At 45.2% G+C, this 13252-nt stretch overlaps 1 protein-coding gene across 5 annotated transcripts in view; it reads left to right on the top strand.

The window, feature by feature from the left end:
* Positions 1 to 13252, top strand: part of LOC119973339 (proton myo-inositol cotransporter-like) — a 266486-nt gene that overhangs the window by 203879 nt on the left and 49355 nt on the right. For all 5 annotated transcript variants that reach the window (XR_005462283.1, XR_005462282.1, XM_038811222.1 and 2 more), the window contains exon 7: positions 1834 to 1959. Coding sequence is in view for 3 of the 5 variants with exons in the window: in XM_038811222.1 (XP_038667150.1) it covers positions 1834 to 1959 (126 nt within the window). In the remaining 2 variants the exon portion in view is untranslated. The remainder of the gene's footprint in view (positions 1 to 1833; positions 1960 to 13252) is intronic.

The following is a 13252-nucleotide window of genomic DNA, read 5'->3' as shown; positions in this document are numbered from 1 at the left end:
GCTGTACAAACTGTTCACAATTGCTTTAACTTGTGTTCTATTAAAATGGCTTCAAACTTTTGATTGATCTCTGAAGTCTGCTTTCCCACTTTAAATCTTGTAAATGTTTATTTAACTCAGTTTTACTCTTCCTTGAATTCTTTGGAAAAATACTCTGACACCAACCTGAGGATGGTCTCGTTTCACTTAATTTCAGTCGTCTTAAGACATTCTTTCTGTCTCACGTCCCTGGTTATCTGGACTGTAACTGGTTCTTTGGGAAGCCTGCCTCTTTGCAGCTCCCATCCTATTCCGTCTTCCTTCTGGAAGAGTTGAGAGATGTTTTTTCCGTGCTGTTCTCCTTCAACTGCCAACAAATTAAGCTAAACAAGACCAAGGGGTCGCACGGTGGCATAGTGGTTAGCACTGCTGCCTCACAGCGCCAGCAGCCCGGGTTCGATTCTGTGTGTAGTTGGCACATTCTCCCTGCGTTTGAATGGGTTTCCTCTAGGTGCTAAAGTTTTCTCCCACAGTCCAAAGATGTGCAGGTTAGGTGGATTGGCCATGCTAAATTGTTTCTTAGGTGGGGTTGCAGGAATACATAGAACATACAGTGCAGAAGGAGACCATTCGGCTCATCGAGTCTGCACCGACCCACTTAAACCCTCACTTCCACCCCATCCCCATAACCCAATAACTCCTCCTAAACTTTTTGCACACTAAGGGCAATTTTGCATGGCCAGTTGACCTAACCTGCATGCCTTTGGACTGTGGGAGGTAACCGGAGCACCCGAAGGAAACCCGTGCAGACTCCGCACAGTGACCCAGTGCGGAATCGAACCTGGGACCCTGGCATTGTGATGCCGCAGTGCTAGCCACTTGTGCTACCGTGCTGCCCAATAATGCAGGGATTGTGCCCAAGTAGGGTGGTCATTTGAAGGGTCGGTGCGGACTCGATGGGCCGAATGGTCTTCTGCATTTTAGGGATTTATGAGCTTTTTTCACTGAACAGGGCCTCCAGTTTCCAAGCAATGCCCACATTCTTCTGCTGTCTTATTTAGACTTCAAGACAACAGCCCTGTCTAAGCACAATAGAAATATAGTTGGAACTTAACCAACCCCCATGCAAACACTTTTGTCCAGCATGAATCTAACTAGAGGTTATACTCTTCCTTCCACAGAAAGATTAAATTATACCCATTTAAAACTATACCTTATTTCTAATGTTTATCAATACAAACACAAAATCCCATCAAACTACATTTGTTTTCCTAATCCCTATCAGGCTGTTAATGTATGACCCATCTGTTGGAGAGCGCTCCCAATTTTGTGCAGCTGTTAGGAGTACTTAGCAGGGTTGACTGGGCTGGGTTTTCCGTTTTGAGCTACGGTGCCTCGGTCAATGCTGAATGGTCTGTTGATTTTATTCCTTTTTTACTTTTTTTTTACCCGTTTGCTGAACCTGATTTGCTTTCTTGGCCATTCCAAAGGGCAGTTAAGAGTCAACCACAATGCTCTGCGTCTGGAGTCACATGGAGGCTAGACCAGGTTAGACAGAAGATTTGATTTCTTTTCCTAAAGGACATGAGTGAAACTGCTGTTATTTTATGATAATCCAGTAGTCATGAACAATGAAACTCTCATTTTGCTCCAGATTTATAAATTCATTTATTGTCATTTTCTCCAATTGTCATGGCGGGTTTTGAACACATGCCTCCAGCATATTAGTCTGGGCGTCTAGATTGCTGATCCAGTTACATTATCACTATGCCACAATTCCCATAAAAGTTGTTGTTGTGAATGTTTATTTTGATGCAAATCACAATTTTAATGTTTTTCATTTCTTAATTCCAGATCTTGCAACAACTGTATGTTGGACCCGAACTGCGGCTTTTGTTTTAAAATGGAAAGTCCCAATGTTACTGAGTCGTCCTGTGTTCCTGTCAGCAACAGATCTGAGACAATGGCTGCCTGGGGCAGGTATGGAACCTGAGCAGTATATTTTAATTATTTATTTTCAAATTTAGAGTACCCAATTCTTCTTTTTTCCTATAAAGGTGGCAATTTAGAGTGGCCAATCCACCTACTCTGCACATCTTTGGGTTGTGGGGGTTGAGACACGCATAGACACGGAGAGAATGTGCAAACTCCACACGGAGAATGACCCAGGGTCAGGATCCAACCCAGGTCCTCAGCGTCGTGAAGCAGCAGTGCTAACCACTCTGCCACCGTGCTGCCCCGAGCAGTATTTGTTGACTATAAGAGAAGCTAGATTACTTAACTGATACACAGAGAAAGTCAGAAAAGATTGATTTTCATAACTTTTTAAGAATATTTTTGACGAATGGCCTCATCTTGAAATATGAACCTGGTATTTTCCCTTTTCAGATGCTGATCAGCCTGTCTCCTAGTTCCTGCGTTTTGTTTATTTGAGACCCCATATTTTCATTGTGGTGAAGGGTGGGGGGGTGGAATTATCTTAAACTATTTAACTGTAGTGCTGGCTTCACTTTTACATGTAGTCTAGCTTGATAGTTTCTCCACATTCTATGTGCTTAACCAGATTACAGTCTAATTTTATAACTTCCCAGACCCATCGGATGATTTTCATCTGGGTAGAGCAGAAAGAAGTGAGGGGGAATGCAGTGGAGCCCCACCTGATTTTTGCATCATTAAAAATAATTAGGGTTGGGGTTAGGCATGTGAACCCCTGAATCAGTTTCCTTCTACAGCCCAGCTAGGTGGTACAGATGAATACTTGCCCAGCTTATCATAGAATTTACAGTGCAGAAGGAGGCCATTATGTTAATGCATCTTTCATTTACACAACATCCTCTACCAGTGGAGCCCAGGATTTTTAACCTGGTCAGTTAATTTCCACGTGAAACTGAACAAACTTAATTGGCGGGATTCTCTGTCCCGGCGCACCAGTTTTATGGTGCGGCGGGCCCTTGCCGACAGCGGGATTCTCCGTCTCACCACCTGACCAATGGGATTTCCCATTGTGAGCAGCCGCACGCCATTGGGAAATCCCCGGGTGTGGGTAGGCTGCCGACGCAACAGAGAATCCTGACAACGGAGAATCCAGCCCAATATTTTGTCCCTCTTGGGGGCTTGAGGGTTAGATGTGGAAAAATATATCCTTTTAAAAGAATGGTCAATTTACCTCATTTATTAACTACCTCACACTTGAGGAACCCAACCAACTATAAATTAGTTAGATCTTTCAACAATCCGACGGCTTTTTTGGGCATTTTTTTTTGTTGTTCCTAAAATCTCAAATGATCGGTTTTATGGAACTGAGTTTCACAACTTGCCATGACTGAATTAAATTCATGGCTGCTGGATGCTTGTTCAGTACTGATGGCATTATTGTATGAAATCTTTAGCTTCAACTTCACCAGAGACACAGGCTCAGAAAATCAAGGCCATTATTTGTATCCTATGCAAGATCATCATAGCAGCTCATGTCATTTGAAAATTGGTAGTTGTGGAATGCTCTTCACTATCCCATCGTTTGGATGGTAGGGATTTAGGGTTCCTTAATACTTTCAGGGTTTACTTTTTTGACATTGTGTTGGTTTTGACAGTTGTTTTGGAGCTGCAACCTTTCTGTTTACTACAATGTTATGGCTCCTGTGCAGAAAGATGCAACCAAATATTTTGAAAAGCTGAGATGTCAAATATTCTATTTAAATATATGATTGTTTAATCATCAATTTTGCATTAATGTGTGTGCTGAACATTGGGGGATAGAGATTTTTACAATCGGTGATCTAAGTGCAAATTGTGTTCAAAATTGCTCCAGTTTATTGAATAGTTTGTTTTAAATTTCTGCTCAAACCTCTTTGCTGAAACAAAAATCTCCCATAAACCATATCTGGGCAATGCTTTAGAACAAAGAATTTTTAAAAAGCTTTTGCAATAACAATTTCAATGATATATTAAATGTGGTAACCTGGTGCAGTTTCATTAATACAGCTGAAAAAAAGCATTTCCAATCAATATCCAGCCTATGAAAACAACTTAAGAAACTATACAAAATCATTATTGGTCAATTTCTTATTAATAAATCAAAGATTTTTAAAGGTGCCAATTAGTGCCTGGATTGGTCAATTTTGTGCAAATTTTGCTAGAATACCACTGAGCAGAAACTCAACTACTATACAACCTTGTGTTCTATCAAACCTTAAAACATAATTTGAAATAACTGAAAAGTGAGTTTATTGCAGTTTTTATATTTTAAAATTAATTTAAAATGCTTATAGAAAAATATTGTTCACCTTGGTCAGTATTTTTATTATGATGTGGAGATGCCGGCGTTGGACTGGGGTGAGCACAGTAAGAAGTCTTACAACACCAGGTTAAAGTCCAACAGGTTTGTTTCAAACACGAGCTTTCGGTGCGCAGCTCCTTCCTCAGGTGAATGGCGAGGTTACCTCACCTGAGGAAGGAGCTGCGCTCCGAAAGCTCGTATTTGAAACAAACCTGTTGGACTTTAACCTGGTGTTGTAAGACTTCTTACAGTATTTTTATTGCACAGCTTTAAACAATTGTGTGTCTATCTGTTACTACATTACAAATATAATTTGCTTTTCGAAGTGTAAAATTAATTAAGCGCTTTGAAATGACTGAAGTGTGAATTTCTTGAAACTATTTTGAAGTCTCAAACACTGCTAAATACTCAGCTTAAACAATGAAGATCATAGCACTATAAGAGGGAAGGGGAGGGTAAGAGGGCTCTGAGCCGGATACATATTATCGAGGATCTTAAGGGAGCAAGCCTCTTCCTTTAAATTCACCAAGGTCCAAACCTTAAGAAGACTTCACTTCACTACAGTAGTTATGACTGAAATCTGCCCAATGCTGCATCCGCAACTACAATCCAAAAACATGGCGAGGATTGCCTTTCCTGTGTCTATCAAGGTGACTGTGGCTCTGGTATGGATCTTGCTCTTTCCAGGCTGCTGCTGGTAATATCAGCTACATCTCACAATTTGTAGTGCACTGCTTTACAAGCGAGGTCACGGAGGCTCTTTATTGATAATGATCAGGTGTTTGCTTTATGTCAACTGGCATTTGAAGAAATAAAGGAATTCCATTCTCTCAATGTGAACGCATGCAGCGCACTATGCAGATGAATATCCTTTATTCTGGCAGTGGTCACAATTTCTTCCTTTGACCTGTGTTTGAACCTCCACAGCAAATCAAAGGTTGATTACTGGGTACACAAAAGACATGGCTCATGACTTTGGTCTGGGACTGACACATGTGGACACAGAAAACTGTTGCTTGGACTGCTTTGGAGGAGTCTGTGGTACTCCGCTTAGCCAGTATCAAAATTTGTGGTAATGTGCTGCATAATCTGATCATCACCAAACAGGTGAGAAACTGAGGAGGAGCTGCAACAGCAAGAGAAAAGGAGCCTATAACATTTTTGTACATTTTCTGATCGAGCTTTACGTTAAATAATTAATGATAAATCACATCTCTCCATTCATGAACAATTCCATGTTCCTTATCCCTCCTGTGTCACACCACAAAAAATTTCAACAATGCAAAACTGCTTAAACTGCAAAAATGGCGCAAACTGCTTAAAAGTGCACGGTCACAATCGAAGATGGAGGTGAGAAACCAATAAATCATCCTATGGGGAATGAGAAGGGAAAGACAATCCCTATAATCCAGATACCAATTGAAATTTGTAACTATCTCCGGACGAGATTAAAATGAAAAGTACTGATATTGAAACAATGGCTGCCACAGGCAGATCCATCCAAAATATCTTGGAAATACATAATCGATGAAGTATTTCAAGTCAAGGCTGCCCGCCATTGGAGAGAGATGACAAGTGACATAGGCAGTGATTAGAAAGCCTTCAGCAGAGGAAACGTGCCTAGAGCTGCGCTTGCTCTCCCTCTCTCTTTTGGAATAAGCATGTCACCCAGTTTTAAAGTCCACTCAACCAGAAACTGTACCAGCAAACTGAAATCTCATAATAATAACAATATTATCTACATCTGACATTATTTGGTACCAGAATGGAACCCAGATTTAAAAGACTGTAACTTCTACTTTTCTTTCAGAAAATGTGCGTGAACAGAGTCACAAGACTGTCAATTAGCTTTTGATAACAGGAAAAAACATTTCTTAAACATAAAAGTTTAGCTGTAATACAATGCTCCTACACTCACCTAAATCTTCACAAATGTGGGCAGATTTTAATGATAACACCAGTTACAAAATAAATCTTGTGCTATAATGTTCACAGTAAATACTCACCTTGCAAACCAATAGACCAACTGTGGCCACACACACCACACTGAAACGACATGGCAGATGCAACCCAATTGAACTTCTATGGATTTCTATTGTATTACAGTTAAACTTTTATGTTTAAGAAATGTTTTTTCCTGTTGTCAAAAGCTAATTGACAGTCTTGTGACTCTGTTCAAGCACATTTTCTGAAAGAAAATGTTCTAAAATCTTACCAATGACCGAATTCGGGCTAACCGGCCTATAATCTCCTGTCGTCTGCCTCCCTCCTTAGACAGTGGTGTTACATTAGCCACTTTCCAGTCCTCTGGAACTCCCCTCATTCTTCTAAACTCGAAAGAGTATAGGTCTGAACTGTCAGTCTCTCCTCATACGGCAAATCCCTCATCTCTGGAATCAATCTAGTGAACCTCCTCTGAACTGCCTACAATGCCACTACATCTTTCTTCAAGTAAGAGGACCAAAACTATGCACAATACTCCAGTTGCAGTCTTACCAATGCTTTGTATAGTTGCAACAACACTTCCTTACCTTTATATTATTTTTGCTATAAATGCCAACATTCTATTTGCTTTCCTTATTATCTGCTGGACCTGCATGCTCGTTTTCTGTAACTCGTGCACAAGGACACCCAGATCCCCCTCCATTTTTCTCATTGGCACTTACTGTCCCACCCATTTTTGTGTCATCTGCAAATTTGCCTATAGAACTTCCTATCCCTGTATCAATATCGATTGTAAGTAGCTGGAGCCCAAGGACCAAACCCTGTGGCACCCCACTAGTTACATCTTGCCATCCAGAAAAAGACCCATTTATCCCGACTCTCTGTCTCTTCTCATCAGCCAGTCTTCTATCCAAACTAATAAGTTACCCCTAATCCAGTGTGACCTCACCTTGCGAATTAACCTTCTGAGCAGCATCTTATCAAATGCCTTCTGGAAGTCCAGATAACATCTCCGGGATCCCCATTATCTACTTTGCTTGTGACATCTTCGAAGAACTAAAGCAAATTAGTCAAACATGATTTGCCCTTCATAAGACGATGCTGACTCTGATGGATAGCGTTTTGACTTTCCAAATGTCCTGATATTACATCTGTGATAATTGTTTCCAACAATGTTCCAACAACAGATGCTAAACTAACTGGTCTGTAATTTCACACATTCTGCCTCCCTCCTTTTTGAACAAGGTCGTTACGTTAGCATTTTTCCAATCCACTAGAACCTTTCCCGTATCCATGGAATTTTGGAATATCATAACCAATGGATCCATTACCTCCGCTGCCACTTTGTTTAACACCCGAGGCTGTAGGCGGTCAGGCCCTGGGGACTTGTGTGTCACCCTAAGAATTTGTTGAGTACCATTTCCCTATTGATGCTGATTGTTCCAAGTTCCACCTTTTCTATTACCTCTGAATTGCCTGTTCCTGTAGGAATGGTACTAGTGTCCTCCACCATGAAAACTGAGGCAAAGTATTGATTTAGCATCTCTGCCATTTCTGTGTTCCCCACTATTAACTCACCAGTTTCATCTTCCAAGGGGCCAACATTCACCTCAGTGACACTCTTCCCTTTTATATACCTGTAGAAGTTTTTGCTATCCTTTTTGATGTTCTGTGCTTTTTTTTTGTAATTTACCTAAGCTTTTTTTATTACTCTTTTAGTATCCCTTTGATTATGTTTGAAAGTTTCCCAATCTTCCAGCCTGCCATTGGCCTTTGCAATATGATATAACTTAGTTTTTGTCTTTATAATGACCTTGACCTCCTTGTTTAGCCATGGATGTTTTTTATCCTCTTCCTATCTTTCTTCCTCACAGGGATATATTTTAGTGGTGAGGAATTGAGCATCTCCTTAAACAACTGACACTGCTCATCAGCTGTCTTACCTTTTTGCCTTCTTGTCCAGTGTATACGGGCCAAATGTGTCCTCAAGGCTATATAATTTCCTTTGTTTAATTCCAGAACACTAATGTGGGACTCTATTTTCTCGCCCCCAAACTGAATCTTGAATTCTACCATACTATGGTCATTACTCCCTAATGGATCGTTAACTATGAGGACATTAATTAATCCCTCCTCATTACAAAATACCAAATCGAGAGTAGCCTGCTCCCTGGTTGGTTCCCCAACATACTGTTCCAAGAAATAATCTCCATGCATTCAATGAACTCTGCCTCCAGGCTACGCTTGCCACTTTGATTTATAGAATTTACAGTGCAAAAGGAGGCCATTCGGCCCATCATGTCTGCACCGGCTCTTGGAAAGAGCACACTACCCAAGGTCAACACCTCCACCCTATCCCCATAACCCAGTAACCCCACCCAACACTAAGGGCAATTTTGGACACTAAGGGAAATTTATCATGGCTAATCCACCTAACCTGCACATCTTTGGACTGTGGGAGGAAGCCGGAGCACCCGGAGGAAACCCACGCACACACGGGGAGGATGTGCAGACTCCGCACAGACAGTGACCCAAGCCGGAATCGAACCTGGGACCCTGGAGCTGTGAAGCATTTGTGCTATCCACAATGCTACCGTGCTGCCCTCCAGTCTATTTTATCTATTCCCTTCATAATTTAGTATGTTTCTATAAGATGCCCCCCATATTCTTCTAAATCCCAATGAGTATAGTCCCAGTGTACTCAGTCTCTCCTCATAAGCCAATCCTCTCTATTCCGGAATCAACCTAGTGAATCTCCTCTGCAACCCCCTCCAGTGCCAGTACATCCTTTCTCAAGTAAGGAGAACAAAACTATACACAGTACTCCAAGTGGGGCCTCACCAGCACTTTATACAGCTGCAACATAACCACTGTTTTTAAACTTCATGCCTCTAGCAATGAAGAACAAAATTCCAATTGCCTTCTTAATTATCTGCTGCACTTGCAAACCAACCTTTTGCAATTCATGCACAAGGACACCCAGGTCCCTCTGCACAACAGCATGCTGCAATTTTTTACCATTTAAATAACCATTTACCAGTATGTCTGATAGAACGGTGATTAAGGGGTCGTAAAAGTAAATTCTGCAGGGGGAATGTTATACTAATTGATTTGAGAAGCATTGAGTGTTTTACAGATAGCTGGCTAATGGAACATTGTTTTGGTTTACTCCCTGGGGTGTCGATAATTTATGAGAGATATTGGACGTGATCTAACCAAATTTGTTCTAAGTGTGGTAATACGTGGGAATTGCCGGGAGTTTCCCAACAGCTGACCTGGTGAAGCCATCGCCGGTATCTAACGATAACAGGTCCTCTTAACGAGGCCCCACGGGCTTCACACTGCAAATGATGTCACGCCAGCTGATTTTCCGCAGCCGGCCCCTACTAATGAGGGGGAGTAGCACTTAAACCGATCCAGCAGATCAAGCCCCACACAACATGCTGGCATGCCACCAAGGAGACCAGCTCCAAATGCGGCATGGCAGACCTCCCCAGACTGTTGGACGTGGTGGAGTTGAGCCGGGACACCCTATTCCCCCAAAGGGCTCAGTGGGTCAGCCAGTGCTGCCTGGGAGGAATTGGCAACTGCCATCAGCATGGGGAGCATGACCAGGAGGACTGCCAGTTATGCAAAAAGCTGAACAACCTCCACTGGGCCGCATTGGTATGTTGGCACCTGTCCTGTCAAGCCTGCTACCCCCCACCCCCACTGCTGATGACCATGTGCCTTGTTGCGCGTTTTACTGGAGTGTATTAACACGCCTCCGTTTAAAGGCCGTGTGCTTAACACTGCTATGGCTCTGTGTATGTAATTATGCTCAGGAGTCGCCAGGTGCCGTATTTACACACCTCACAAGTATATCAAGGTCAGGTTCAAAGTAATAAATCTGTACACCGATTAGTAAGTCCAAACGATTGATATTTATTATGACAAATATAATAAATACACATGCATACGCTAAAGAGACTAACTTACTTCTAATACTAAACAACTAAAATACTTATCTAGACAGGAACAGGCAAGGTCAGGGAGCAAGGCCTTCGTCCCGTTCTTGGTCTGCAACTCTCAGGTACTTAAAGTTGTCAGGGTCTAGCAAAGTCTGGATCCCGTAGCGATCGTCGTAGTGGCACTTACAGTTCGATGGCTGATGGCTCAACGGCTGGTGATGGAACTGGAGTCAGGATGCGATGTATCAGCAAAGCGATGAAAACAGCAGAGAGCCGGAGCCAAATACAGACCGAACCATGTGCGGGGTCTACTTTTATAGGTCCCCCAAAGTCCGTGCCCCTTCGGGGCGGTCTTTTACCTGCCATGTATCGATTGGGCCTTTTCCCAATCGATATCTTCCAAACCCCCCAATCTGAGGGTCGCTTCTCGATGGGTGGGGCGGTACCTATGGTTCTTTGTGTTGGATACTATGGTGCCGTTCTGTCTGGGCGTCTACTCAAAAGTATCCATTCATACTTAAATGTTTCTATTGTGTGGGGTCTGGATCTGGATCACCTCATTACTATGTAGATCTTGTTGCCATTTACACCTTTGGCTGACACTCTGCACCTGGCCACAAACTGGTTTCTGTACGTGCAGAATGCAAATTAGTCTTCTGCAAACTGCTTGTCCTTGCTAAGACTGGTTTTTCCCTGCAGCCTTAGCAGTTCTCCATTTTGTAGCCCACTGTCCATCTTAGGTGGCTACAGCCTGGCACTGCCCCCGCCCAGCACCATGCCACATCCCACCCCACCCATAGCCAGCATTGGTAACCATGCCCCCCACCTTCCCCAGTGCATGAAGCATGCGACTCATGATGTCCCCACAGGAGAAGCTGGCCCATAAGAGACGGGAGAGAGCCCAGATGGGCGGCAGCTTGCCTGACATCAGGATCCTTGAACCTTTTCGAGGAATGGGACCTGGAGGTTGCTGGGATGGCAGTTGACAGATCGGCCACCAACCTACGCCGCAGAGGTGAGGAATCACTGGCTCCCATTCAGATGACCGGTCACCTGTGAGTTGTACATGCCAGCATGTTGATCTTCCACCTTCCACCCCCCCCCCCCCCCCCCCCCCCCCCCCCCCCCCACCCCCTCCACTGGCCACATGTCCATTCTTCCTTAGGATTTCCATCCAATGGCACCAGCCCATCCAAGGTGGTCCCCCCAAGCCTCCCTATAGAACACCTCGGAGGAGAGCTCTGAGGATGCCACCATAATAGTTGCGTCACAACTGTCATCCCCACCTTGCGCCAGCATGCTGAGACACAGCCGTAGACAGGCTTCTGGGGCACATTCTGGTGTGCACCACACAGTGGCAGATGCACATCAGGTGGAGGCAGAGACATCCAGGTGAGACAGAAATCTGCTGGATTCCAGGATCCAGCTGGGTCCCAGTCAGATGCTGAACCTCTGGATTAGGTCTACCCGAGGCTCTTGCAGTTGATAGGGTGTGGCTGAGATTCAGAGGGAGATGTCTGCAACACTCTAACGGGTCCACAGCAGATTGGAGGAGTCCCAAAGGCTGAGGGTGCACCAGATACCCCCGGCAATGCATGGCACCAAGGACAACACTGCTCAGGTGGCGCCCATGGTAGAGAGTCTGGTGTACAATATTGGCACAATGAGTGGAAGTCACCAAGGCATTGCCCAGTCAGTGATGGCCATGGCTGAGTACCTCGGCAGTATGACCCAGACACTGGGGGACATGACCCAGTCTCAGGTGAACCTCGCCGGGGCTCTGCAGAGCATTCCCAGTCTCAGGTGGGCATTGCTGAAGCACTCCAAAGGCACTGCAGAACGTGGCTTGCTTACAGAGGGGCATCGCTGAGGGCGTCAACACGATGGTGGGGAGCCGCCATGGCTGGCAGAGCCAGATGAGGCAAGGACATCCGGAACTTAGTCCAGCTGCTTCGTCCCAAGGTGCCCCTACAGGCATCGAACAGGACGAGAGGGCACTGGGGTGGAGAAGGGGTTGGGGAAGTGGGTGGGGGGGCGGGGTGGGGGGGGCGACACCATAGGAAGCTAGGGGGAGTTGGGGTCTTAACTGTACACCAATAAAACATGTTGCATCCGAGACATGTGAAGCCTCTGGCACGTAATTCCGCAATGCAGTCCAACCTCCAACCCCCTGCCCCAGCCAAGGTGGTCTTGGATCTGCCCTTTACCCAATATGGATGATAAGCTGCCATCGTGGTGCAGTGGCAGGCCAGTCAGCCAGACAATGGAGAATGCCGAGGCAGAGGCGGCGGCCCATGTTATGGCAGGTTATGGGTGTGAGTGCGCACTTAACAGGAATCAGACTATGGCATAATGAGGAGCACTGGTGCTTAGCTCACAGCGGGTTATCATCAACCTGCCCTCAACGTGGACCCGCTGACAATGCGGACAAAGGCCCATCACCCTGGAGTGATGCAACACAGACCCTGGAAGGGTGGAACAAGGCGGTTGGGGTTGGGAGTGGGTGCGGATGGGGTGGGGTGGGAGGACGGTGAGGCACGTGTGGTTCGACAGTGGATGGGAAGGGGGAATTGAGGTAGGATGACGGATCTAGCCACTTCCTATGTGAAGCGGGCAAGGGTGAGGGCTGCCCTGGACCTCCGGGCATGCTGGACACTCGCCGATGCTATCTGTCCTCCATCCTCCGGCTGGTCGTGCAAGTCCTTCCCGGGCTCGTCTTCCAGCCTCTCCTGGTCTGGCACCTCCTTTTCCTCCCCCTCGGAGGTGTCCGCATGTTCCTCCACCTCCAGTCATCCCACTGCTGTGTCAGGATGTGTAGGGCACAGCAGATGACCACAAAGTAGGCGACCCTCCGGAAGTGTACTGAAGTGCACCACCAGAGCAGTCAAGGCACCGGAACCACAATTTGAACAATCCGATGCGCTGCTCAATGACAGCACGGGTGGTGGCCTGGGCCTTGTTATATTGGGTCTCCGCATCGGTTTCCAGCTCCGTACTGGCATCATCAGCCAGGATCCTAATTGTCCCTTATTCCCCAAGACTCACCCAGTCACCCTGGAGATCTCGGACTGCCCCACGATGTAGCTATTGTGCACTTTCCCTG

The sequence above is a fragment of the Scyliorhinus canicula genome, chromosome 11, assembly GCF_902713615.1.
Source record: "Scyliorhinus canicula chromosome 11, sScyCan1.1, whole genome shotgun sequence".
Classification (NCBI taxonomy): domain Eukaryota; kingdom Metazoa; phylum Chordata; class Chondrichthyes; order Carcharhiniformes; family Scyliorhinidae; genus Scyliorhinus; species Scyliorhinus canicula.
The sequence above is the reverse complement of the archived record's forward strand: the minus strand, read 5'-3'. Positions and strand labels throughout refer to the sequence as shown.